At 54.8% G+C, this 26924-nt stretch overlaps 2 protein-coding genes across 6 annotated transcripts in view; one reads left to right on the top strand and one right to left on the bottom strand.

The window, feature by feature from the left end:
• Window positions 1-26924, bottom strand: part of KLHL40 (kelch like family member 40) — a 38891-nt gene that overhangs the window by 5334 nt on the left and 6633 nt on the right. Inside the window, exons 2-7 of one of the 2 annotated variants that reach the window (XM_027583372.2) lie at window positions 17089-18352; window positions 15641-15801; window positions 15259-15366; window positions 14892-15077; window positions 12965-13111; window positions 11974-12115 (exon numbers count right to left, since the gene is read on the bottom strand). In XM_027583372.2, the coding sequence (XP_027439173.2) occupies window positions 12004-12115; window positions 12965-13111; window positions 14892-15077; window positions 15259-15366; window positions 15641-15801; window positions 17089-18249 (1875 nt within the window). In that variant the 5' untranslated portion in view covers window positions 18250-18352 and the 3' untranslated portion in view covers window positions 11974-12003. Of the gene's footprint in view, window positions 1-11973; window positions 12116-12964; window positions 13112-14891; window positions 15078-15258; window positions 15367-15640; window positions 15802-17088; window positions 18373-26924 lie in introns of those variants that run through there. The other variant, XM_027583371.2, reaches the window with a different exon arrangement.
• On the top strand, window positions 798-11354 carry HHATL (hedgehog acyltransferase like). Of its 4 annotated transcripts, none has more exons than XM_027583370.1 (12): window positions 2014-2210; window positions 3928-4046; window positions 4447-4514; window positions 5071-5184; window positions 5301-5495; window positions 5862-6071; window positions 6417-6588; window positions 7059-7203; window positions 7323-7358; window positions 10176-10377; window positions 10774-10915; window positions 11119-11354. In XM_027583370.1, the coding sequence occupies exons 2-12, from the start codon at window positions 3941-3943 to the stop codon at window positions 11241-11243; spliced, it is 1515 nt and encodes a 504-aa protein (XP_027439171.1). In that variant the 5' UTR covers window positions 2014-2210; window positions 3928-3940; the 3' UTR covers window positions 11244-11354. The 4 variants fall into 4 exon arrangements, with proteins under 4 accessions (XP_027439169.1, XP_027439171.1, XP_027439170.1 ...); XM_027583367.1 differs by adding an exon at window positions 2582-2643 and having other exon boundaries at window positions 2052-2210; window positions 10176-10915; window positions 11119-11257; XM_027583368.1 differs by lacking the exon at window positions 2014-2210 and adding an exon at window positions 798-862 and having other exon boundaries at window positions 10176-10915; window positions 11119-11257.

Here is a 26924-nt window from a genome sequence, read left to right as displayed (position 1 = left end):
AGGTCCAAGAGGCCTCCCTAGCCCTCTATCGAGCCTGCCATCCCCAAATGCCGGGCTCCCTGCAGACCCTGCTGCATGGGGTCACCCGGGGCACAACTCCTGCTATGTGAGCCCTGCTGCTCTGGGCTTCTGGAGCGAGGCATCTGTGGCTCTCTTTCTGGGCAAATTTCAGTGAGCCACGCCCTTCAGGGAGTGAGTTCTGGGATCCCCCCAAAGGCCCAATAAGGTCAGAGCAGGCCCATTTGCAAATGAGGATCTGAGGCTCTGAGAAGCAGATCCCACCAGTGAGACCGATCTGGGGCTCAGGTGCAAGTCAGCTGCAGAGCCAACGCCCCATCTGCTTCTCTGAGCCATTCTCTTTGAGCCTCATGTGGGCACCAACTCAGTGGCTGGCCCAGGCTGGTCTCAGCCCGCACCCAGGGTGGATTGGATGTGTGGGGTTCTTGCCCCTGCAGGGTGATCAGCTCCAGAAGCTTACGGGGCTGACCTCCTTGTGCGTCAGTATCCTTTGCTATCAACTGGGGAAATATTAACACCTTCCCTAGGGGTTGTGGTGACATTAAAGAGTCCATGTAAAGCCTTAGAACTGTGCCCGGCTACTGTGATTAGCTTACTACCCTTCTAACAACCATTGACTCTACCTTAGGACTCTGCTCAGGTGTACGCCCACCCCCACCCCTGTCCAGGAAGCCCTCCCTAACCCCTGCGGTCTGGCTCAGGCATCCATCCCTGATGCTGGCCAGCTCTGGTGCCCACGATCCCAACGGCAGCCCTCACCCGGCCCCTATTCTGTGCAGTGATCTTCGTGTACACTTCTCGGGGCCGGGCACCAGTGATGAAGGCCTCCGTGTCGTTCTGTGTGGTATGTATGCTGGGGTCTCCTTGCTTCTTCCTCTGGGCCAATGTGTCTGCTTGGGAGGCAGCTCATTGCCTAAGGGCATTGTGGGAGGTTAGGAGCCGCTCCCTCCCCTTCTCAGACCTTGGTCAGACTCTGGATGTTCCCCTGCTAGAGGATGGGGGAGGGACACAGGGCACAGCACTTTCCTTCCCCATCCTCCGCTGAGCCCGTGGCTGGAGTCAAGGGATCAGCAGGAGCTCCAGGACCTGTCCTGTGACTCGTTACAGTCACACAGCTCCTTCAACGCCCCCAGACTCCAGATCCTGCTCACTGCATATGCATGAACTGGCCCCGACAGATATGGCACAGATACAGCTCCCCTAGACGCTGAGGTCCTCCTCCTAAAGGGAGACTGTCAGATGTTCCTGTCCTCTTGGCAGGTTCTTCAGGATACCCTTCCCCACTGGGAAGGCTGGGCTGAGGCCTTGGCTGCCCCTTGCACGAGTGAGGGCCATGTCCCCTGCCCCCAGAGGGCTCCCGGTTGGTTAGGGACACTCAAGAGATGCCAGCCACTTCAGGAAGCTAGTTAAGCCTTGCCCAGTGACCCTGCGAGCACCCCTCCACCTGGGCAACTGCCTGTGGGACAGGGCTGGGGTATGGGACCCCCTCTGCCACCTGTCTCAGGCCAGTTCCAATCCTACTAGTCAAGCCAGTCCTCCCCCAGGCGCTAATGCCTGGTCAGCTATCGGACTCTTGGCATAATGAAATGAACCAGAGCAGGGGGCTAGATGGATCTGCCCTGGGACAGCCCTTCGGAGTTCACATGTAAAGGTGCAGGCTAGAGTATGGAGCTGAGCATGAAGTGTGCATGTGTGTGCATGCAGTGTGGGCACGGCTCACAAGAGGTCAGTGAGGGCTGCCTGAAAGGCTTCCTGGAAGAGGGGAGTCCTGGCCAGCAGTGAGAGGGAGGCACAGGCTCTACAGACCAGGAGAGGCAAGCTGAAGTGAGGCCCAGGTGTCCCTGTTGGAGCCTATACCACTGGCCACCCCTTCCCCTACCCCTGCCCCACCCCCCACCCCCCACGATCCTCTCTGCGGCTCCCTGTGGCCAGCAGCTCTGCAGCGCTCGGCTCCACTCCACTCTGCTCAGCTCCGCTCCGCTCCAGGAAGGCCACCTCCTCCCTGCCCTCCTCCACCCTCCTCCTGCTGTCACCACTCACCGCTCATAGCCTTGAGAGGGTGGGGACCCCAGGGCTGGACACACCCCACTGTGGCTCCAGAGCCTAGCTGGTCGGACGGACGCACGGTTGGACGCAGGACCCCGGAGCCCCGAGGTGGGCAGTGTGCCAGGGTCCCTCACAGACTCCTCAAGGTCAGTGCCAGCCGGGGATTCAGCCACTCTGGGGTCCTTGAGACCTATGGAGCCCACCTCAAGCCCCTCATCCCAGACTTCCGGCCCTAAAGCAGTCTTTACCTCAGGTGTACCTGAGGCAGGCAGGACCAGGGGGCAGGGGGCACCGCTGTATCCAATGGGGGCCCAGGTCCGGGGGTCTATCGGAAGTGGTCCCAGGCCGGGGGCCAGCCCTGGCCCTGCTCACAGAGGCCTCACTGGGGACACCCCGCACCGGCCATGGGGAGCTAAAATTGGAAAGTGGCAAGTGGGAGGCAGCTGACAAAGCTATTTCATGGGCTCTTCACTGTGCTCCGGTTTCAAACTCCTGCTCCATTAACCCGATCCTCCAGGCCTCCCTCCCCCGACCTGGCCGATGAGGAGGCGCTTCAGCCCTCAGGCCAACAGTGCAGAGGTCAGTCTGGGAAGCCCCCTGGTATGGGCAGCAGCAGCAATGCTCTTAACTGAGATTCCGGAGGGCTCACTGGGAATACACAATCCTGTCCCAGGCTTACTGTGTGACCTTGACAGATCCCTGCCCCTCTCTGGCCCATGACCCCTCTGTCTATGTAGTGGGGAGAATGCTGACCGTGGGGGCCTGGGAGAGCTGGTTGCATCGTTGGGAAGGGAGATTTGGGGGGAGGATCAGGGGTGGGAGACAGGGCCATGCCAGCCACCTCTTGGCCCAGCCCAGCACAAGAAAGTGCCTGGACATGTTCCTCCCTTTAATTTGGCCCCGGGTCTGTTAACCGTGGCACCCTTGGGAAAGCCCAAGGCCAGGCTGGAGCATAGGAGGGGGTGGCCCAGCAGGACTCCTGGGGATGAACTAGGCCCTGGAAGAAAGGCGTGGCTAGGCTCACCCTGAGCCTGATAGCGGTCAGCACCTTGGACAGAGGCCAGCACCCTCCCTGGGGCTGTCTGGCCCTGCCTGGCCCCACATCCACTGCCCCAGGGCACCTCTTCAAATAGCACCGCCTCTAGCCAGCATCCAGGGCCTGAATACACAAGCACTGAGAGAGTGGGCGGTGTGGCCACGCACACAAGGCAGGGACCGGGGAAGTGGCAGGCTGGGGCTCAGGGGCTGGCTGGGGCAATGGGAATCAGTGAGGCTGAAGGCTGAATGAGAGGTCAGGAAGCTTAATGCTGGGGACAGGACCTGGGAGGCCAGGAGATCTCAGGGAAGTAAAGGCAGCTCTGGAGGGGTGTGGGAATCCAAGAAGGGGGTATTGGAGGGGGGACATTGTCAGGAGCTGAAGGAGGCTTACTGAGGGGGGTGGGGACCCTGAGGGCCAGGAACATGATTGGGGTGACACAGATGGAGTCCCTCCACGTGAAGGTTATCTGAGGCCTCGGCAGGAGCAGTGCGAGCAAAGGGTGGGGACCCGTCCACCTGAAAGGTATGAAGGAGTAAATGAAGGTGAGGCAGGCAGGCTGAGAGTGAAGATTAGGCTTTCAAAAGCCTTCAAAGAGGCGGGGGGAGCGAGAACAGCTGCTAGGAATGGGCACCGGATGTTAGGGCATCTGGGAGGGGAGGGGTGGGGGATGGGGATAAGATGGGTTAATAGCGTGAGATCCCCGGAGGGCAGGAGGGGCAATCTCTCTTCAGAATGGGATCCCCATCACCTCTGTGGGGAACCATCAGCTGGGGCTAGGCAGGGCTGGGGGGCAGCAGTGCCCTCACCCGATCTGTCTCCCCCAGCGCCATCCAGGCTATGGGCATCAAGACAGCGTTGCCCGCGGCGGAGCTGGGCTTATACTCCCTGGTGCTGAGTGGGGCCCTGGCCTATGCTGGTCGGGGTCTCCTTGAAGCTTCACAAGGTAACGGCCGGGCTCTGGAGCAGGGGGTGGGACCCTTCTTCTCCTGCGGGCCTCAGGGTTCCACCCAGCAAGGCCATAAACTTCAAGGCTCCAGACCCAGGATAGTCCCTAAGCCCGGGGGTTTGGGCTGAGTTAGGTGTAGTCACAGGGAGAGACAGATGCAGAGGCACTGACAGAGACCCGCACACAGAGCCACAGAGAGAGAGGGAGACTCAGACACTTGGGGGTACAGGCAGGACCTGGCCCGAGACACACAATGAGACCCAGAGAGAAGCAGAGGCAAAGAGAGAGAGACCTAGACCCATTCCCATCCCTCTAGGGTGGGGATCAGCCTTGCTGTAGGGGCAGGTATGGGTGTGAAGTCCCCGCAGCCCCCACTGAGGCCACACTCTGTTCTCAGATGGGGCCCACAGGAAGGCTTTCCGGGAGTCTGTGAGACCTGGCTGGGAGTACATTGGCCGGAAGATGGTAGGTCCCCCACACCCCAGGGTCCCTGACTGAGGTGCCCGATCCCTGGCATGTCTCTCCCACCCCGGACCCTTTCCGACTCTCCCCCGTTCCAGATGTTCCCATGTAACAGAGGGCTCACAGTGAGGAGGGTCTCTGGCTTGAGCTTCAGAGCCTTCCATTTCCCCACTGGCCCGTCCTGTGTCCTCCTGGGGCCACATCAAGCCTGCCCCCAGACACTGCTCATTTAGGAAATAAATTGAGACATGCTTCAGCGGGGGCCTCCAGCACCATCCTTCCCAGGAACAATGCCATTAATGGTGGAATGTCAGGCAATATGCTGAAGAGGGGGAGTTCTGGGGGGCAGGGCGGCACACATGGTACCCCTCGTTTCTCTCTACCTACCTGGCTGGCACTTCCCCCAGAGGGGAAGGCGAGGGCCTCCAGCCATGGCTGTCCTCTAATATGTAAGAATATGGGGGTTGGGGAGGTAGGTGCTGGGACTCTGCTCAGCTCTAGCACCAGCCCATCCTGCCCCCTGCCCCCTCCTTAACCTGCCCGGGCCTGCCTGCCCCAGGACGTGGCTGACTTCGAGTGGGTGATGTGGTTCACCTCCTTCCGAAACATCATCGTCTTCGCCCTTTCTGGACATGTGCTGTTTGCTAAACTCTGCACGATGGTTGCCCCCCAGGTGAGCTGGACCTGAGCCACCCCAGCCTCCCCTGCCGGCTCCCCTTGAGCTACAAGGGTTGGGGTCCCACTTCCACTTGTATGGATAGATAAACCATTCCTTCTCCCTGTCCACAGCTCCGCTCCTGGATGTATGCCGTGTATGGGGCCCTGGCTGTGCTGGGCACGATGGGCCCTTGGTACCTGGGGCTGCTGCTTGCCCACTGTGTCAGCCTCTATGTGGCCTCACTCTTGGGCCAGCCCTGGCTCTGTCTTGGCCTCGGCCTGGCCAGCCTTGCCTCCTTCAAGCTGGATCCCCTCATCTCCTGGCAGGTGTGCACTGGGGAAGGGCAAGGGTGGAGGGTGCAAGAAGAGGACCCCAAACTGCTCACCCCATCTAAAGCCCTTGCTTTTGGAGTCTCCCCCAAGCATTTCCTTCACTTTCCCACCTGTCTCCAAACCTTTGACTGAGGCACATACCCGCCCACAAAGTGGTCCCCTGCACCGCAGCGGGGACATGTCCAGCTCGTTCCCTGCTCTGTCCAAGCACTCAACATGAATTAGCCCTCAGTGGCCAGTGTTGATTGGCTCTGCAAGAGAGGAAGGGGCCAGGACAACGCTGGGCCCCTATGGGAAGCTGGGTGGGCTTCCCAGAGATGGGGCACCTGGTGAGCTGGCGGCCTGTTCTCTCCCATCCAGAGCGGGTTTGTAACAGGCACTTTTGATCTTCAAGAGGTGCTGTTTCACGGGGGCAGCGGTTTCACCGTGCTGCGTTGTACCAGCTTTGCGCTGGAGAGCTGTGCCCACCCTGACCGCCGCTACTCCCTAGGTGACCTGCTCAAGTACAACTTCTACCTGCCTTTCTTCTTCTTCGGGCCCATCATGACCTTTGATCGCTTCCACGCTCAGGTGAGCGGACACCCTGTGGGCTTCCAGAACAGGGCTGGGTCTCCCTCTTCAGACCGGGGCTCCCATCTCAGCTAGGACTCCCAGGGCAGGCTGTGTCCTCACCCTCAGGCAGGACCCCAGGATGAAGCCATAATACCCTGCCTCCTCAGACCCCAGCATGGGGCCACATTCCCTGCTCAGACGGGGACCACAGGCTGGAGAAGTGACTCCACTCTCAGGCACAGCCGCCAGGATGCAGGCGTGTCTCCCCTCACCTTGATCCCCAGACAGTTGGTGCCCCCCCCATCCAGACAGGATGCCTCCGGCAGGCCTTGCCTCCCCACTCAGATGCTCCGCATCCCCCAGATGAGCCAGGTGGAGCCGGTGAGGCGCGAGGGTGAGCTGTGGCGCATCCGGGCCCAGGCCGGCCTCAGCGTCGTGGCCATCATGGCCGTGGACATCTTCTTCCACTTCTTCTACATCCTCACCATCCCCAGTGACCTCAAGTTTGCCAACCGCCTCCCGGACAGTGCCCTCGGTGGGTGTGCAACCCGGCCAGAACAGGGACTGGGAAAGACGGAAAGACAGACCCTCTGCGTCCCCATGGCGTCGCTGCTGGGGAGCTGACACCCTGCGAGGGCACAGCACCTATCCAAGGGTGGGGGGGGGGCCAGGATTTTACTCTTTGAAATGCCTGGGACTTGGAGTTAGCTTTGTTCTATGAGGCCAGAGCGGCAGGGACAGAGCTGCCTCACGAGGGTCTCTGGTTGATTACCACAGCTTGGGTGGGGTCTCCCTGGGGCTGGCCGCGCCGGCTCCTCCCCCAGGGAATGGGGGGTGGGGGGGTCTCCGTGGGGGCGGGCCGGCTGCCAGGACCTCCCCTTTGACCTGCGGAGAGAGGCCGTAGGGGAGGGCCTGGCTCCGTGCCTCCCCACCACGATTTGAGGGATCCGGGGAGCGGAGACCAGCGCGACGCCCCCCAGTCAGGGACGACACCCTATCCCCCAGCTGTCCTAGCCTACTCAAACCTGGTGTACGACTGGGTGAAGGCGGCCGTCCTCTTCGGCGTGGTCAACACAGTGGCGCGCCTTGATCACTTGGACCCTCCCCAGCCTCCTAAGTGCATCACCGCGCTCTATGTCTTCGCCGAAACGTGAGTGTGAGGTCTGGGGGACACGCCACTGGGATCCCCACCTTCCCGTAGCCTCTTTCCCCCATTCCCCCGGAGCACTGCTCCTGGCTGATTCACACCCATCTGCCCTCCTCCCTCAGGCACTTTGACCGTGGCATCAACGACTGGCTTTGCAAGTGAGTTGGGCTGGGGTGGGGTAATGGTCACAGTCATCGCGCCAGGTGTCTGAGCAAGGCAGTGCAGAGATGGGTCCACATTTTAAAAGATCAGCCCTGGGCCAGAGGAAGCAAGGAGGAGGTCGTCACAGAGGTCTAGGTGAAAGACAGAAGTTTGGACATGGGTGGGGGTGCTGGAGGTGAGAGAAACAGTTGGAGTCAAGACACACAGCACGGAGCCTGGACAGGACTTGGCCATGGATTGAGGGGATCAAGAAGGAGACGGAAATGACTCCCAGATTCCTATGCCTGGGAAGATGGAGGGGCAGCATCCAGAGAGGGGTTCTGTGTGAGAAATGGTTGGAATCTGGGAGACATCCTTGTGGAGGTTCAGGGAGGTGGTTGGGTCTGAGGGTCTGGGGTTCAGAGAAGTCTGGAGGACCGATGCAGCTCCGAGCCTTATGAGTGGGGGAGGGTGGTCTTTAGTCCTTGGGAGTGCCTAAGTCCCAAGGAGAGAGAGTAAAGAAGAGGAGAGAGAAGGTGTGGCTGAGATTGGAGCAGGAAGGACTCCCACCGGGGGAGAAGAGAGAGTGGCAGAAGGGACTGAAAGGTGTGGTCAGAGGAGAACAGTCAAGACCACGTGACAGTCTGGAAACAAGGAAGGGCATCCAGGCTCGGTGGGGCCAGCTGGGTCAGATGCTGCTGGGGAAGCTAGCTACTGAGGCGGAGACAGAGGAGTTGCTGAAGGGAGAAGTGAGGTGTCTTAAGACAGCAAATAGTGGGACATGCTCGGTTGCTAAGAGGAAGTCTAAGTTGGGGAGGCAGGATAGAGGGGTGATTGATAGAGTGAGGTCCCCAAGGAGGGAGGAGGTGATGGAACCAGTGCTAGGCAGAGGCTTGGCTTCAGGACAGGGAGGAGGAACAGAAGCCAGCATGGATGCAGGGTGGCGGGTTAGTGTCGAGAAGTAAGGGATCCACCTGAAGCCTTCAGTTTTCTGCATGAAGTAGGAGGCAAGGTCACCAGCTGAGAGATGCCAGGTTGGGCACAGAGGGAGAGAGCATCTTCGTGCCCCGTTTCCTCTTGCCTAGCTCACCCACCACACCCGCTCACAGTTGGGGGAGAGATAAGGGTGGAGTAGCCACTGGGGAGCACGGCAGAAGCAGCAGCTGACTACAGACACCTTGGCATTGAGAGCCCAGGTGGGGTTGGAGGTAGTGGATTTATGGACTCCAGCATGTAAAGGTGTGAGATTTTCCTTATCAGAGCTTAGCTTCTTGGGTGCAGGTGAGGAGACCATGGGAGACTGGGCTCTCCCAGATTGGTGAGAAGGAAGAAGTGAAGGATGAGGGGTTTTAGGTTATTTATAATGATGATCATTGAATTTAAGCCAGTTAAAGAGGGTGGTAAAAATAGGGTTGCAAGGTGAGGAAGGGGGGAGGGGGAGGGGTCAATGAGATTGAAGAACTGGAGCTGGTGGGGGGCATGTCAGGAGGAGCTGGGTGGAGAATGATAACTAGGAGGGAATGAAATTTCAAGCAGTAACAAAGTTGGAGTATGACCATGGGAGTGGGTGGCTGAGATGGCGTGGAGAAGCAACCACCGGAAATGAAGAGGTCAAGGCATGAAGAGGTCAGTTACTCAATGGGTCTTCTACTGAATTTATTTAACAAATATTTACTGAGTACCTACTATGTGCCAGGCACTGTTCTAGGCACTGGGGATACAGCAGTGAACATGGCAAAGACCCTGAACTCATGGAGCTTACAGTCTAGTGGGGAGAAACAGACTATAAACAGGTAAACAAACACATAAATAAAACAATTTTAGAGAGTGGTAAGCATTATGAAAAAAAACCAAACAAGTGTAATGGGATAGAAGCTGGCCACAGGGTAGAAGTTTCCACAGTTGTGCTCTGGACAGGCCTCTGTGGGATGATAGTTGAATTGAGACTTGAGTGATAAGGAAATCTAGGGAAGAGAATTCGAGGGAGAAGGAACAAGGGCATAGGTTTGAGGCAGGAACCAGCTGCCTGTGTCTGAGGGACAGGAAGGCCAGTAAGGCAAGAATGAGCAGGAAATGGTGGGTGAGGAGGTCAGGGAGGGAGGCGGAAACCAGACATCGTGGGATCTTCTAGCCTTAGTAGGGAGGTGGTTTATTCTAATTGTAATGGGGAGCCTTTGATTGTGGAAGTCATGTGCTCTGACTCTGGCTGCTATGTGGAGAACGGATGGTAGGGGTCCAAGGCAGAGGCAGGGACGTGACTTAAGAGGCTCTTGCAATAATCTATGAGAGGAGACGACCCGCTGGGCAAGGGTGGTGTAGTGGGGGTGGCAAGAAGTAGTCAGGACTGCGTGGAGCCCATAGAATTTGCTGGCTTGGACGTGGAGAGGGGAACTGATAGTCCAAGATGGCGCCCAGTCTTCTCAATGCAACTGAATGGATGGAAGGGTCATTGTCTGAGATGAGGATGCAGCAGGTTTGGACAGAGATGGGGGACTCTGTCATTCAAGTGAGATGTCTGGTGACAGTTAGATGTGTGAGTCAAGACAGCAGCCTAGAGACATAGACTTGGGGCTCATCAGCCTAGAAACGGTGTTCAAAGTCTTGGGTCTGGATGAGATCGCTTGGGGAACGGATGAGGAGACACCGAAGTTCAAAGCTGAGCCTTCCGCATTCTGAAGTTGGGCAGAAGAGGAGCAGCCATCTGAGGTCAGGGATGTTAGATGTGCCCGGGATGATGGTGTTGAGGAAGGCTGCCCTGGTGGCATGTCCTTTGCCCGTCTCCTACCTGCCCTCTCCCACACCCCTGCTGGTCCTTTCTCCTGCCTTTCTTGCAGGTATGTGTATGACCACATTGGTGGGGAGCACTCCGAGGTGATTCCAGAGCTGGGGGCCACCGTGGCCACCTTTGCCATCACTACTCTGTGGCTTGGACCTTGTGATATTGTTTACCTGTGGTCATTCCTTAACTGCTTTGGCCTCAACTTTGAACTCTGGGTGCAGAAGCTGGCAGAGTGGGGGCCCCTAGCACAGATTGAGGTGAGTGGGGAAGGCCTGGGGCAGGGGTTGGCTGGGTCACTGGAGGGAGTGCACTGCTGCTCTCTGGAGTCTTCCAGCCACACCTGGCCCCCAATCCGGAACTTTCTCACCACAACTTCCTGGCTGTCAGGGCAATGGCTCCCCCTCTGGGTATCTAGCACCCCCTCTGTGGAGTGTGGACACCTGGGCCAGGCTGTGTTGGTCAGGCCCCTCCCCTCTCTCTGGTCCTCAGTATTCCCATCTTTAACAACGAAAGAGGGCTGCCCTGGGGATTCTCAGAGACCCAAGCACATGCCCAGGACCTGGGGGAGCCCTGTGGGCAGGACCTCTGACCAACTGTGTGCTCTTTCCCCTTGCTCTCTTGCCCCACTGCCAATGCTTTCCTGGCCTGGGCAGGCCTCTCTGTCGGAGCAGATGTCTCGCAGGGTCCGGGCCCTCTTTGGGGCCATGAACTTCTGGGCCATCATCATGTACAACCTTGTAAGCCTGAACAGTCTTGAGTTCACAGAGCTGGTTGCCAGGCGCCTGCTACTCACAGGTGAGGGACGGGGGGAGGTGTGGATACAGAAGATGCCAGGCATCAACCTGGAGGACTGTGACCTCCTGAAACGCCCCCACCCCAACCCAACACCCCGGGGACCTAGCGGGGCGGGCCAGTCAAGGGGGGAGGGGCATGAGAAGAAAAGAGTCCCTGAGGCTGGGGTCCTGCTCCCAGGCATCGATGACCTCTTCCCCACACAGGGTTCCCCCCGACCACTCTGGCCATCCTATTTGTCACCTACTGTGGTGTCCAGCTGGTGAAGGAGCGAGAGCGAACCCTGGCCCTAGAGGAGGAGCAGAAGCAGGACAAAGAGAAGCCGGAGTAGGTGGGAGGAGGCAGAGGGGAGAGGGGTAGGCTCTGCTCAGCTATTCCCGGGCCCAGGCCCAGGCCCAGGCCGGATGGGGCCTGACTGCTAGAATAAAAGACTTTTCTACCACAGTTTGGCTGTTCCCTTGTCCCTTCCACCAGCAATCTCCTGGCTCCTTGTCCATGAGGTGGGGGTTCTGGGCCCCAGGGAGGCGGGTGCACACAGAATGTGGAGGGGATACCCACGTGGAGTGTGGAGGCCAATGACCTGGGCAACCCAGCAGCTGAACACCAAAGCCTGGAATCTTCAACCACCTGGCCACTGACCCTTGGAGGACCTGATTCCAGACCCTGAGCCACTTGCTCAGAAGGCACTTTATTCCTCTTAAGGAAGGTGACTTACCCAGGCTGCAGAGTGTGCTTGGAAGGGACACTCTCCACCTGACAGGCGAGGAGATGGAGTCCTGCGGGTATACCCACCCGCACGCATGTGGGCTGGGACTGGCCCAGGATGCAACCTCCCTGCGGTTCTGGCTCACGGAACAAGAAGACCGGGGATATGGGGACACCGGAGAGCCCTAAGTTCCTGGTCCCTGCCGGAAAGGCCAGGACTGGCCAGCGATCTCCCTCCCCTGGTGAAGAGCACCCCAGATGGCACAGCGGGACCCAGGCGGCCTTGGGCTTCTCCCAGCCTCCTCTCCGGAGCCCTCAAAAGTCCAGGCCTGTGTGGCCGCAGGGTGCGAGGCGGGGGGGTACTTAGTTCGGGCCCTCGGGGCTGGTCACATCTTGGTCAGGCGCAGCACGTTGAGCCGCACGGGTAGGAAGGTGGCGCCGGCTGCGTAGGCTATCTCCCTCAGGACGCCCTCCCACTTCTTCTCGTCCTCATTATATCTGGGGGTGGGAGGGAGGAGTGGGACACGGAGCTGGGTCAGCCGAGGGCAGAGGGGGCCCCCGCGGAGAGGGGTGGCTGACGATGCCTACCCCTGGGGAGTGTCCCCGAAGCCCCAGGCCCGGCTCCAGAAAGATCTGATCCTGGAGAATTCTCATGTCCTGGGAAAAGACCCCCCCGACACACACACACACACAAGGCCCACCCCCAAAGAACAGCCACCCCACATTCCAGGAAGGGTCACCTCTCAAGGAATGTCCCACGCCTCCACGAAGGCCTGCATCTCCACAGCCCCTCCTCTGGAGAATTCTGTACTCAGCACTCCGGAAGTGCCCCCAAGACCCACCCGCCCCCATGGAGCCCTGAGAATAACTGAAGGTTTAGCAGGTGCCCCAGGCACCGAAACCTCTTCCCTCCACCCCCAGGAAGGGCCAGCATGGAAAGCGATGGCTCTCAGAAGTTGGGGTCCAGCTTCTTCTCAATCCTGGCCCCAGCTCACCCCTCCAGCAAGAGTACCCAGGACGGAGTGGGGAGGAAAGGCCTGGCTGCCTCTTCAGGGCCCCCTCTACTCCCTGGAGCCTGTTTCCTTGGGTCTGGGCCCTAAGCTTGGGGCAGCTCCAGCCTGCGGCTCACTTGATGCTCCACAGCGGGGCATGGCGCCCTGTGAGCAAACCGGGCCCTTGCCAGCCAAACCGGAAAGACTGGGCTGAGCAGGGTGTGTCCGCTGTCCCTTCCACACGGGACTCCCCGGAAGAGGGATCACCCCAGCCCCGGATGAACTCGCCAGGTGCCGCTGGGGGGCCTCAGCCTGGCTCGGGGGCTTCCCTCACCTCCCTGGGCCCCGGGCTCACCTCCAGATGTCGTTGAGCTCTGTGGGGACCAACTCTCCAGACTCGGTCTCCAGCGTGGCAAAGCCACCGACGGCATACAGGGTGCCCGCCAGGCTGACCAGGCTGAGGGAGCTGCGTTCCTGTGGGAAGGCCTCAAAGGGTGCCCACCTGGCGGGGAGGAGGGGGCGTGAAGAGGTGCATCACCCAGCGGCCCCAGCGCCCACAGCTTCAGCTACACCCCTTGGAAACCCGAATCCCAAGCACCCATACTCCTGGCACAACCTTCTGTGTCCTGACCCTCCCAGGACCGCCCTCCAGCCTTCCCCATTCTCCTGCCCCTCCCATTTCCCTTCAAGGTCCCCTGGTCATTGCATCCAGCCTGCCCTGTGCAATCCACCATGGATCTCCCCAGCGGCCCTCCTTTGCTCCTGAACTAATTCTCCCAGGGGAGCTGCCCTCCCCTGGCGCCCCTGCCCCATCTTTCTTCCCGTCTTCACTGCCCAATTATTCTCAGGGTGTCTTCACTCCCCTCCTCTGGCCATGAGGTTGGGCCTTCATCCCTACCCTCCAAAACAGCTCTCCGGTCCCCAGCACACCACAGAGCATAAAATCCAGGCATAACACACATCTCTGCTGATGTGACGTTCTCACCTCCCACCTGCCCAGCCTCTCATGTCCTCAGAGTCCTTCCTGGATAATGCATCTGCCTCCCCAATCCCTCGGGGCTTGGGCCTCAGCTTCTCCCTCTTACACTCTCTCTCTTGAGGGAGCTCATTCCCTCCGTTTACTGTTGGCCCCAAATCTCTCCAGCTCAGCATTCTCTCTGCCCTGGTGGGCTCCTCCGGGACACTCCCAGATCCCACATGTCCACATGTCCTGACTGGACCCTCACATTTCCGATCTAACCTCAGTGGTTCTCCAGTAAATGACCTCCCACCCTCTCTCAAAAGCATCCACATCTCCCTCTTATGCCCAACATCCAATCAATCTCTAAATCTTATTTCTTCTATCTCCTAAACTCTTGCTACTCTAAGTACGGCCCGTGGACCAGCAGCAGCAGCATCACCTGGGCGGCGTGAGGGGTGTTAGAAATACACACTCTGGCTCTTCCCCAGGCCCAAGAATGAGAATCTGCATTTTAACGTGACGCCCCGGGAGATTCGCGTGCATACCCCAGTGTGGGAAGCCCTGGCCTACATCTTTCTCTTGTGCGTCCCCTCTGCCTCATCGCCACTGTGCCCCCGTCTGCATGCCGCCACCACCTCCTGCTCTGTGGCTGCACCCCTGCCTCCCGGAAGATCTCTAATCTGTTCTCCACATCAGCTGTTACCTAATAAAACACAGATGTGAGCCTAAAACCCATCACAGGCATTTCACCACCCTCAGGATTAAGTCCCTTAGCCCTGCTTGCCACCTCTCCAACCCCAGTGGCCCCCATCCCCACCTTCCTTCCTCCAACCTTTCCTCCAACAGGCCTGCCTTTTTTTTCTCCTAACTGCCTTGTCACCAACTTTCCTTGGCCTGGAGCACCCTTCTCCCGCCATCCCTTTTGCTGGCTAAGTCCAAGGGGACTGCCAGCTCAGTTTTCCCCTGACCTCCCAGGGCCGGGCAGCTTCTGTCTTGGTCATCAGTGTATCTGGAGCACCAGGCCACTGGCCGGCATGACTCTCTGAATGAAGAACCTGGCATCTCCCGCCCCACTCCTGGGAGCTCTCTCCTGCAGACCAGGCTGGCCCTAACCCTGGCCCCCAATTGTGGGGGAAGCCCGCCTCATGGCTGATGAGGAGAGAGAGGCTATTCCTGTGCTGATGTCAAGGCAGAGGGACCGTGGTTCCTGCCAGGGCCGTCCGCAGAGAGACCCAACAGGTTCAAAGCCACACAGCCAGGCAGTCACAGGGGGGCCCTTGGTCCCTGACTGCCCACTGGAAGGGGCAGGAAGCAGCCATACTTGTTGTCCGCGATGCTGTACACTTCAGCTGAACTGGTCAGCCCCGTGTCTGTGACCCCGGCGGCTACAAAAATGCGGCCATCGTGGATGGTGGCCCCGAAGAGGGAGCGTGCAGTCTGCATGGGGGCCAGCTCGGTCCACTCGAACTTCTTAGGGTCGTAGACACACATCTTCTTCAGGCACTTTCTGGGGGTGGGGGACCGTGAGTGAGAGGGAGGAAGCCTGAGCACAGCGCCCCTCCTCCGGTTCAGTGGCTCCGGACGCCTTGCCGCGGCAGCCGGCACAAATCCCCGACAGCCTGGGGAGACTGTGCTCCCGCTCTAACCTACAGCCCTGCTCCTGCACTTGCTCCAGGCCCGAGCCTCACCTGTCGCTGCCTTTGCCGCCAAGGACGTAGACCAGGTCCATGTGGGAGAGCACCGCGTGGCCGTACACGGCATAAGGCAGCGGATCCGATTCGCCCCATTTGAACGACCTGGAGGAGACCGGAGTAGGGCGAGCGCCCGGTTCAGGAGCGCGCTGGGTCCCTGTCTCTGCATTCACCCACCCAGCCAGCACATATTCGGGGTGCACCCGGTGCCTTAGCGGCACCTCTCGGGTCCCGGCTCCCACCCGGCGGCCCGCCGCTCCGCCCCTCCCCAAGCCCGCCTCCGCCCGCAGCCCCGGGCTCTGGCTCCGGCCCCCGCCGCGCCCCCCAGCCCCGCCCCGCCCCCCGGGGCCCCTCAACCCCGCCCCCGGCCCCCGCTCACTGCCGGTCGTAGCACATGACCGAGTCTAGGCTGCGCTCGCCGTCCTTGAGCTCTCGGCCGCCGACCACGTAGATGGAGTTGAGAGCCTCTCCCAGGCCGAAGAGGCAGCGCGGCGAGGGCAGCGGCGGCATCCCCAGCCACTCGGAGTCCAGGTGGTCAAACTGCGGGCCCGGCGTGCAGTCAGCCACCGGCCCCCACGCCCCCACTCCCCCAGCCACCCCGGGTCACAGAGGAGGCCAGGTCTCCAGCTAGGGCCAACGCAGCCTGGAGGCCATCCCTGGAGACAGTACCCTATCCCCCCACCCAGGCTGAGAACAACCGGGGCCCTCCGGAGGTCGGCGCCCAGAGACCACATTACAGCACCACGATGGGGCACCCCACGCAGAGCCCTGTCCCTTCCCCACTACAACTTCGGAACTGAGGCCTGCCTGCCCTCTGTTTTCCACCGCAGCCCACTGCACAGAAAACCTCCAAATACAGCTCTGCCCCTCATCCCTTAAAATCTACAGTGTAAGTCTGCGGCCCTGTCCCATCTCCATAGTCTTACAATGATATTTGTAGCTCATCTTTCCGGAAAGTTTTCTGAAGGCTGAGCAATGTGCTGATGAACACTTTATAACCATCTGTAACCTTCAAACAACCTTATCAAGCAGGAAGGATAATATCCCCAGAGAAAATAAGCAAGGCCCATGATATGCTTTGGCTCGCGGAGCTGCCCCCCTCCCTCCCTGCTCCCGGTTTAACTCTGGTACTGAGTTGCCCCTCACCCTTCTCCACACCTGGTCAGGCCTCACTGAGCTCACCACTCGCTAGGCTCATTCCAGTCTCTGTCCCTTGCTCACCATTCCTCAGGCAGAAGCACCCTAACTTCCCCTTCAGGTGTCCAAATTCCACCCAGATGGCAGGACTCAAACCTACATGGCCAGTCACCAGGGAACCATCTCTGCCCTCTGAGATCCCACGGGACACCACAACTTGGACTGGTCACCCCACTCTACTGGTCCTTTCTGGGCCTCGGTTTTCTCAACTGTACAGTGAGAAGACTAGGCAGGATGCTCCCTTTGTTTGGGACACTCTGTTCTATACTCCAGTCCGGGCCTCACGCAAAGGTCCTGCCCCAGACTGACCCCTACACTGACCTTGCTGTGCCTGACCTCAAACCCTGTGCAGAGATAGGGCCTCCAACATATCAGACCTCCCTGGGGCTCACATCCCCCTGAAAGAGACATCAGAGTTATGCAGCTAATTGTCAACTACCTATAACTGCCTTCAACCTTCAGGCAAGTGGCTGTCAGTCAACCTCCCTGGTCTACATCTCATCCTAAACCCAATAACACCCTCCCAACAAGTAGACACAAGCCTCTCATGGGCCCCAAAGCTGACCCCCACCCCCCACCCGCGATCCCAGAACCCGGCACTGGCTGCCCCTCCCAGGGCTGGGCAGGCACCTGCAAGAAGTAAGCACTCATGGGGTCCTCTTTGTTGTCCTCGTTGTAGAAGAGGCCCCCAGCCACAAAGACCTGGTTCTCCTTGGTCACGAGGCTGACGTGATTCTTAGGGATCTGGGTGGAGAGCGAGGCACAGTAGCACTCGTTGGCCGCTGGGTCATAGGCCACGGCCCCCTCCTCACTGAGCATGAAGATGAGGTCCTGCAGGAACATGCCAAAGCGCAGAGTGTCATTGAGGATCCCGGGGATGATGCGTTCAGCCTCCTCCTCGTCGTCCCCTGCCTTGGCTTCGCCCGTGCCCTTGTCAGCAGCCTTGGCGCCGGCTGCCTCCTTCCCCTTGTCCTTCTTCTTCTTGCGCAGCACGGTGAGGCGGCCCTCGTGCGCGTCCTTCACCATCTGCACCTTGCGCAGCAGCTCGGGCTGGGCGCGCACGAGAGGGTGCTTCTCCACGCGGCTCTCCAGGAAGGCCCGCGGCAGCAGGCGGCAGCGCACGCTCTCGAAGACCGTGGGCAGCGCGCGCTGGCGCTCCTCCTGCGCCTTGGCGTCGCCGCTGCCAGCCCACCGCATCACCGCCTCGAACACGGCCTCCTCCTTCTCCACGTTGAGGCCGTCACTGGAGATGATGGCGATGAGCTCGTCGGCCGAGAGCCCGAGGAAGTCGGCGTCGCGCGCCACGAGCGAGAAGCGCGCGCAGATGAAGTCGCGGGCGGCCACGGCCAGGCGCGCGCAGTCGAGCAGGAGGCCGAGGCGGAAGACGGCCAGGCAGTTGGCGAGACACAGGCGCTTCTGTAGGAAGGACACGCAGATGGTGAAGATGGACGGGATCTGGAAGCGGTGCGCTGCGGCGAACAAGTCCTGCACGCTCGCCTCGTCCAGCGCGATCTCCGACGTGTACAAGTAGTGCAGCACCTGCGCCACCACGTCCGGGGACACCTCCTCCAGGCGCACCTCGCCCGCGCGCTCAGGCTCGGCCAGAAAGCGCGCCCGGAAGTAGGGGCTGCAGGCGGCCAGCACCAGGCGGTGGCACGGGAACTCGCGCTCACCCACCCGCACCACACAGTCGAGGAACTTGCCGTGGTCCAGCATGTCCTTGAGCCCGTCCTGCAGGAGCGTCTGCTGGTACAGACGCTGCTCCTCCGCCTGCTCCAAGCCCAGCGTCATGGTGGGTGGCTTGGGGTGCCGCTGCCTTGCCAGGGGCCTCCTCTTTCTATTCCCCTGCTTTCCTTCTGGGTCACTCTCGGTCTACGCAGCTGTCTTCGCGGGGCTATATATAGAGGTGGACAGGGCCCTGTAAGGCGAGCTGCCTGGCCTCCTGCACATGACTCAGAGGGGACAGCTGGGCAGAGGCCCCCTCCCAGAGCAGCCTTGACTCAGCCCCACGGGCTCATGGGACAGGGGTGGGGTATTTGGGCCTATGAGGGCCTCGCTGCCTCATTTCTAAATGGAGCACCACAAGGCCTCGACTACATTCCTTGGTCAGGCAGTGCCCGTGAGGGCAGGTGACGACCCAAGCTCTGCCCCTCAGGCCAGGGAGCAAGAAGCTTTGGTGTCCCTCTTCCAAGATCTCCCTTCGTTCATGCCTTCTGGGCCTTTCTGTCCGGGTGCTTCATCTTCCTCCCTGGAGTATATCTCACCCCAGCCACCCCACTGTGCTTGGGTTTCCTGTTCAGTGAACTTGGAAAGGCATTCACTCATTGGGGACCTTGTTGCCCTACCTTTAAAATGGGAAGACCTTTACCCCTTTCTACTCCAGATCTGAGACCCTCCTTAGACTGTGCAAGAAAGCAAGAAGTTGCCTTAGGTAAACACAGTCACCTCTTTTCTGAAGGGCCTGCACAGGTCACTTGGCTCTGTTGAGCCTCAGTTTCCCTTTCTACACAATGGGGAGTTGGGTGAGTTAGATTCTAAGGGCCTCAGTTACAGTTCTGCTGAGGTTCAGAAGCACTGAGGCTCAGTGTTCCTGGGAGTACACTGTCACAGGGTTTTAACATTGTAAGGTGTCAGACGTGCTAGAAAAGTAATTTCCTAGGATTCAACTATTCTAGGTATTTAAATTCCCAGGGTTTTAACATTCTAAGGGAGTGACAGTCTGGATTCTAGTGTTCAAAAAGTAACACTCTAAGAGTTTAATATTCCAGGATAGCTGTCTATGCTCACTGTTCTTGGTCCATACTAAGCTTGACCTGAGGCTACCTTGGCCTTGGGGCCCTTGCACCCTGTCTACCATCTAAGGGGTGTCGGGGTAGAGGCCCAGGATAGCCAGTCCTGATGCCCAGCCTTCTCTGGACTTTCACCCTTCCCCCACTACACACACACACACACACACACACACACACACACACACACACACAATCAGCCTCAGCCACCAAGATTAACTTGTTCCCAAAGTGCCAGAAGCTACAGCTGTGGGTTAAATTTAGCCCCCAGGACACTAGTGTGAACTGTTATGGGGCATTCTCCCATCATTCCTCTGAGTCACTTGTTTATAACCTCAGGCTTGAGGGGCGGAGGGATTGGAGAGGGGGCCTCAGGATGGGCCAGGGCTGAGTTACCTCCCCTTTTGTGATCTCAGAGATGTCCCTGCCCGTCCCTGAGCAGTGCCTTCAACCATCGTTTGCACACCCCACCAGCAGGTCTTAGAGGGGCATGCAGCCGGGCAGGTCCTGGAGGTGGTCTTGTCCCTCTTGCGGAAGGGGTGAAGTCTCATCCCAGGGCTTCCAGCCTAGCCCCCGATGCAGGGCATTTCCAACAGGCACCATCAGTGAGGAGATCTGGCTCTGAGGGGCTGCGCAACTTGGGCAGGTCACATAGCTGGCAAGTGGCTGAGCCAGGATTCAAAGCAGATCTGCTCACCTCCACAGACTCTGGGAATCCCTCCCTACCATACTGCTTCCCACAAATTAACGACAAAAAAATTAGTGGTAGCTTCATTTTCCAAAGACCAGGACAGAAAGTACATATGGAACAATTAACTTATGTTTATCAAGTGACTCAATGACATATTTTTAGATTATGATGAATCCCATAGTGCTCCCTCCCTCCCAGGCATTCCACTAGCATATTTATATGTAGCTCATTCATTCATCGAGAACCCACTGTGCACTCTGTTCAGTGCTGAGGATTCAACAGTGAACACATCAGGCAGGAATTCCTGTCTTTATGGAACTTAGGTTCAGCCAAAGTGGTGGGGGGCAGCAACAAGTAGTTATACAAGATGTCAGATAATAACTGCTAAGTGACAAGTAGCAGAGAAGGGGGCATGGAAAGGGACAGGTGGTGGTGGTAATAATTTTAGTGGAACAGTCAGGCTGGACTCACTGAGAGGACTCTATTTGAGCAGGTTCAAATGTGAGAAGTGCGAAGGCCCTGAGGCAGGAGCGCATCTGGCAGGTTCCAAAAACAGGGAGGAAGCTGGTGGGGCTGGAACAATGAATGAGGAGGTGAGTAGGAGGAGATAAGGGCAGAGGGGTAAGGGTGGGGGAATCATGTAGGGCCACGTGGGCCAGTTTTTCCCTTCAGTGAAATGGGGAGCCACTGTTTATCTTTTTTAATTATAGTTATGGGAAATGCAAATATATCCACAAGTAGAATAATATGCCAATTTCCCATGTACCCACCTCCCCATTTCAGCAACTATCTAGTCACCAGGTCATGGCCGATCCTGTTTCACCTCTGCCCCCAGCCACTCTGGTAGTCACCCAGGGAGCCGGCCAGGGATTGGACATGAGTACAGGAGAGAGAGGGACAGAGCATGACTGCATGGCTTTCAGTCGAATCAAGGGAGAATGTCATCTCACTTCATCCTTTTAATTTTTACTCATTTATTTTTTTTAAAGATTATTTATTTGAAAGAGAGAGAGCACACAAGCAGGGGGGAGAGGCGCAGAGGGAGAAGCAGGCTCCCCGCTGAGCAGGGAGCCCGCTGTGGAGGCTCCATCCCAGGACCCCGAGATCACCACCTGAGCCAAAGGCAGACGCCTTACTGACTGAGCCAGCCAGGCGCCCCTAATTTTTACTCATTTAATCTTACCCAAAATTATGAGGTAGTTATTATTTACGCCCTTTTACAGAAACTGAAATTTAGATGGCCAGCAAATAGGGATCAGTCTTATGTTTTTGTTTTTGTTTTTTTAAACAGCTTTTTTGAGGCATAAGTGACATACAATGAACTGCACATATTTAAAGTGCACAATTTGACAAGTTTTTTTCTAAAGATTTTATTTATTTACTTATTTGAGAGAGAGAGCACATGAGCATGAGATAGAGATAGAGAGCATGATGGCGGTGGGGGGGGGGGACCACAGAGGAAGGAGAAGCAGACTCCCCACTGAGCAGGGAGTCCAACGATGTGGGGCTCGATCCCAGGACCCTGGATTATGACCCGAGCCGAAGGCAGAAACTTAACCAACTAAGCCACCCAAGTACCCCACAATTTGATAAGTTTTGATATATATATGTATATATATATATATATATACACACACACACACACACACACCCATGAAACCAGCACCACAATCAAGTTAGAGAATGTATCCATCAGCCACATGTCCTCATGCCCTTCCTTAATCCCTCCCTCATCTCTCCTCACAACACCCCAAGCCTAGACAGTCACTGATCTGCTTTCTGTCACCATTATCCATTTGCATTTTCTAAAGTTTTATATAAGCAGAATCATGGAGTCCGTCTATCTGTCTTTTTGTTCTGACTTCTTTTGCTCAGATAATTATTTTGAGCTTCTTCCAGTTTGCCTACTCATGTTCTGCCTTCATTAGGAATCTTAGCTCATCACAAGGGTTATTTAAGAAAAATACCAAGTGAGGGATGCCTGGATGGCTTAGCTGTTAAGCGTCTGCCTTCGGGCTCAGGTCATGATCCCAGGGTCCTGGGATGGAGCCCCTCATCGGGCTCCCCGCATCGGGCTCCCTGCTCAGCAGGAAGCCTGCTTCTCCCTCTCCCACTTCCCCTACTAGTGTCCCCTCTCTTGCTGTATCTCTCTCTGTCAAATAAATAAATAAAACCTTTTTAAAAAAGAAAAAAAGAAAGAAAAATACCAAGTGAAAATCTTAAGAAAATTTACACGTGTTTGCCAAAGTCAGAGAACACCTTACAAATGTGCCAAGAAACTCAACAACCTCTGCAGCCCTCATTGCATGAGCAGGCCTCACCCCCGATGAAGGCTTGTGGGGTGGTGACTCGGCTGTGGAGTATTTGCTGGAGTAGCCATGTTATATGTCCATATGTGGGACATTTGTCACCCTTGGTGGTCTCCTCATATCTCCTAAATAATCTTTCTGTGTTTGGGACAGTCCCACATCAATGGTCCTTCCCCAAGGCAGAAGCCAGAACTTAGGTTCTCAGCCTCCCTGAACTCTGACAGTCTAGAAGAAAAAGAAAAAAAAAGATATCAGTTACCAAGGGACCTCAAAGAGACAGTCAGATCCATGTAGAGTGAAGCCCCCCAGGTCACACGGCCTTTCACACACGCTGACTGCCACTGGGCTCTTCGGTGCTGCACTTTTAAAAATTATTGCAAAGACGACTTCTGGCCCACGCAATGTGGGACTCATTTCTCCCTGTTCTTCTCTGTTAAGTACAATGATAAACCATGGAAATATGCAAGAGGCAATGAAAGCATAACTCAGAAAGGTGGGAGAAGGATGACTAATTGGTTTAGGACCCTAAGATGAAGGGGCAACTCAGCAGCAGGTGTCTCACACACACGAAGCCAACAAAGGATGATCCGGGTAGGTTTGCTCCTCGCTCAAATTGAACAGGAATCCCACTGACAATACCAGACAAATGCAGCATCACCAGCAAGGGGAGTTTGTCAGAAGCCCACTAACAACAAGCAGCCAGGGAGAGCACTCTCCTTCCACACCTGGCCTGAGACCCACCTCCCCTGCCAAGGGACCCTGGGCAACCTGGCCTGGGGAAACCCCTTCTGCTCTCTCTGGCAGCAGCAGCAGGAACAGGTGGGAGACCCAGCAGCACAGATAAACCAAGCAGGTGAAAATAACACTGCAAAGTCTCTGAAAATTAAATTGTTGATGGAAACTTAGCCCACAAATGTAGGCCAGCACCTGCATGCCAAACTTAAACAGGGCAACCGCCTGTTATAAAAAAAAGAACCAAATAGAACCCAAAGTCTTCTAAACATAAATTCAAAATGTCCAGGGTACAGTAAAAAAAAAAAAAAAAATCACCCGTCATAATAATAACCAGGAAAATCACTACTTGAATGCAGAAAGAATCAGCTGATGCCAACACTGATGTTAATCAGATGTTGAAATTATCTGGCAAGGATTTTAAAGCAGCTATCATAAAAATGCTTCAACAATCAATACAATGCTCTGCAAATAAATTTGAAAAAGAGAAATTTTCAGTAAAGAAATAGAAGTTATATAGAAGAGCCAAATGGAAATAATAGAACTGAAAAATACAATAACAGAAATAAAGACATGCTGGATGGCCTCAGTAGGAGGGGGGAGAGGACAGAGGATAAAATCAGTGCACTTGAGGACAGGTGAATAGGATTGACCCAGTCTGAAGAACAGAGACAGAGTGGAGTGAAAAACAAAAACAAAAACGGATGGCATCTTTGGCCCATGAGACAGTAACCAAAGATCTACCATTTGTATCACGACAGTCCCAGAAGGAGAGGAGAAAGAGAGGGGCTGGAAGAGTAACTGAAGGAATAATGGCTGAAAACTTCCAAAAATTGGTGAAAGACACAAACCTGCAAATTCAAAAAGCTGAGCAAACCCCAAACAGGGATAAACCCAAAGAAATCCATGCCAAAACACATACATTTCCAAACACTAAAAACAAAGAAAAAATAAAGCAAGCAGCCAGAAAGAAAAAAAAAAACAACACATTACCTATAAGGGAACACTAATTCAAATGATGGTGGATTTCTCATCAGATACCATGGAGGCCAAAAGGAAGTGGCACAACATTTTTCAAGAACTGATAAAACTGTCAATGGTGAATTCTGTATCCGGTGAAACTGTCAGGAATGAAAGGTAAATAATTCCAGGGAATCTACAAAAACAAAAACAAAAACAAAACACCTTTCAGAACTAATAAATGGGCTGGGTAATGTCGGAGGATATAAGATCAACCCACAAAAATTAACTACATTTCTCTCTACTGACAATGAACATGTAGAAACCAAAATTTAAAGCAATACCAGTTATAATCACTCCAAAGAAATGAAATATTTATGAATATTCCTAACAAAACACATACAGGATCCTTGCTGAAAGTTACAAAATGCTGATGAAAGAAATCATGGAAGACCTAAATAAATGAAGAAACACTATGTTCATGGATTGGAAGGCTCAACACAGTAAAGATGTCAGTTCTCCCCAAATTGAACTATAAGTTTAATTCAGTGTCTATCAAAGTCCTAGAAACATTTTTAATAAACATAGACGAGCTTATTCTAAAGTTTATAGGGAAAGGTGCAAGACCTAGAATAGTTAAAACGATCTTGGCAAGGAAGAATAAAGTGGGAGGAATCACTCTACCTGATATTAAGCCTTCCTATGTAGCTCTAGTAATCAGGATTGTGTGGTATTGACAGAGCGCCAGACACATAGACCAAGGGAGCATAATAGAGGACCCAGAAATAGATCCAACTATGTTCAACTGATTTTTGACAAAGGTCAAAAGCAAGTCAATGGAGGAAAGAGACTTTTCAACAAATGGTTCTGGAGCAATTAGACATCCACAGGCAAAAAAAAAAAAAAAAAAAAGTCTTCGACCTAAATCTCGCACCTTATACAAAAATTAATTCAAAATGGATCATGGACTTAAAATGCAAAACATCTAAAACAACCTTGAAAATGAAGAACGAAGTTAGAGGTTTCACACATTTTTATTTCAAAACTTACTACAAATCTAAAGTAATCAAAACTGTGTGGTCCTGGTATAAAGACAGACATATAGACCAGTGGATCAGAACAGAGGGCCCAGAAATAAGATCTCACATATATGGTCAAATGATTGGTGGCAAAGGTACCAAAACCACTAAATGAGGAAAAGAAATGGTCTTTTCAACAAATGGTCTTTTCAACAAATGGTGTTCAGAGAACTGGATATCCATATCCAAAAGAATGAAGCTGGACCCTTGTCTTAGACCAGAAACAAAAATAAACTGAAAATGTAAGAGCAAAAACTAGAAAGCTTTTAGAAGAAAACATGCATGACACTTCATGACATCAGATCTGACAATTTCTTGGATATGACACCAAAAGCACAGGCAACAAAAGAAAAAACAGATTGGGCTACATCAAAATTTAAAATTTCTGTACATGGGAAAACACAATTGACAGACAAGGCAACCCATGGGATAGTAGAAGATGTTTGTAAATCATATAAAGGGTTAATATCCAAAAAATATAAAGAACACCTAAGAGTCAACAGTAACAATGAAATAGGCAACCTGATTTAAAAATGGGCAAATAGGGGTGCCTGGCTGGCTCAGTTGGTAGAGCATGTGACTCTTGTTCTCAGGGTTGTGAGTTCAAGCCCCATGTTGGGTGTAGAGATTACTTAAAAATAAAATCTTTAAAAAAAAAAAATGGGCAAAGACTTGACTCAACCTTTTTCCAAAAAGGTGTACAAATGGCCCATAAGCACATGAACAGATGTTCAACATCACTAATCACTAGAGAAATGTAAATCCAAACCACAAGATACCACCTCACCCATTAGAATGGTTACTATTTAAAAACAAACAAACAAACAAACAAACAGGTATGGGCGAGGATGTGCAGAAATTGGAACTCTGGGTGACTCTGTCAGTTAAGCGTCTGCCCTTGGCTCAGGTCATGATCCCAGGGTCCTGGGATGGAGCCCCACGTCGAGCTCCTAGCTCAGGGGGGAGCCTGCTTCTCGCTCCCTCCATCTGCCACTCCCCCTGCTTGTGCTCTCTCTCTCTCTCTCAAATAAATAAATAAAAATATTTAAAAAAAAAAGAAATTGGAACTCTGTGTGCTGTTGGTGAGAATGTAAAATGGTATAGACAGTATGAAAAACAGTATGGTGATGCATCAAAAAATTAAAAATACACTTACCATATGATCTAGTAATCCACTTCTGGGTATACACCCAAAGGTATTAAAAAACAGGTATACCCGTGTTCATTACAGCATGATCCACAACAGCCAAAAGATGGAAGGATCCCACGTGTCCATCAGCGGATGAGTGGATAAATAAAATGTGGTTTATACACACAGTGGAACATTATTCAGCCTTAAAAAGGAAGGGCTTTCTGACACAGGCCACAACATGGGTGAACCTCGAGGACATTATGGTAAGTGAAATAAGCCAGTCACAAAAAGACAAATCCTGTCTGATTCCACTTATGTGAGGTACCTGGCATTGTCAAATTCATGGAGGCAGGAAGTAGAATGATGGTTGTCAAGGGCTGGGGGCTGGCCAGGGGGAGGCATAGGGAGTTAGTGTTTAATGGGTACAGAGTTTCAGTTTTATGAGATGAAGAGAGTTCTATGGATGGATGGTGGTGATGGTTACACAACAATGTAAATGTACTTAATACCACTGACTCTCCCCCTAAAAATGGTTAAGATGATGACTTTTTTGTGTATTTTACTACAATAAAAAAAAAAATAGAGAACACTGTCGGTCCCACAACTGGAGTTGGCTCCTAAATAACAAAGTAAGTAAGCATCTTTTTTAAAAAATGTGAAACGAAACTTTTAGGGGAGGGATGCCTGGGTGGCTCAGCCAGTTAAGCGTCCGCCTTCAGCTCAGGTCATGATCCCGGGCTCCTGATATCGAGTCCCACATCAGGATCCCTGCTCAAT

The sequence above is a fragment of the Zalophus californianus genome, chromosome 1 (genome assembly GCF_009762305.2).
Source record: "Zalophus californianus isolate mZalCal1 chromosome 1, mZalCal1.pri.v2, whole genome shotgun sequence".
In the NCBI taxonomy this organism is placed as follows: domain Eukaryota; kingdom Metazoa; phylum Chordata; class Mammalia; order Carnivora; family Otariidae; genus Zalophus; species Zalophus californianus.
Note: the sequence above shows the minus strand (reverse complement) of the source record. Positions and strands in the feature narration are given on the sequence as shown.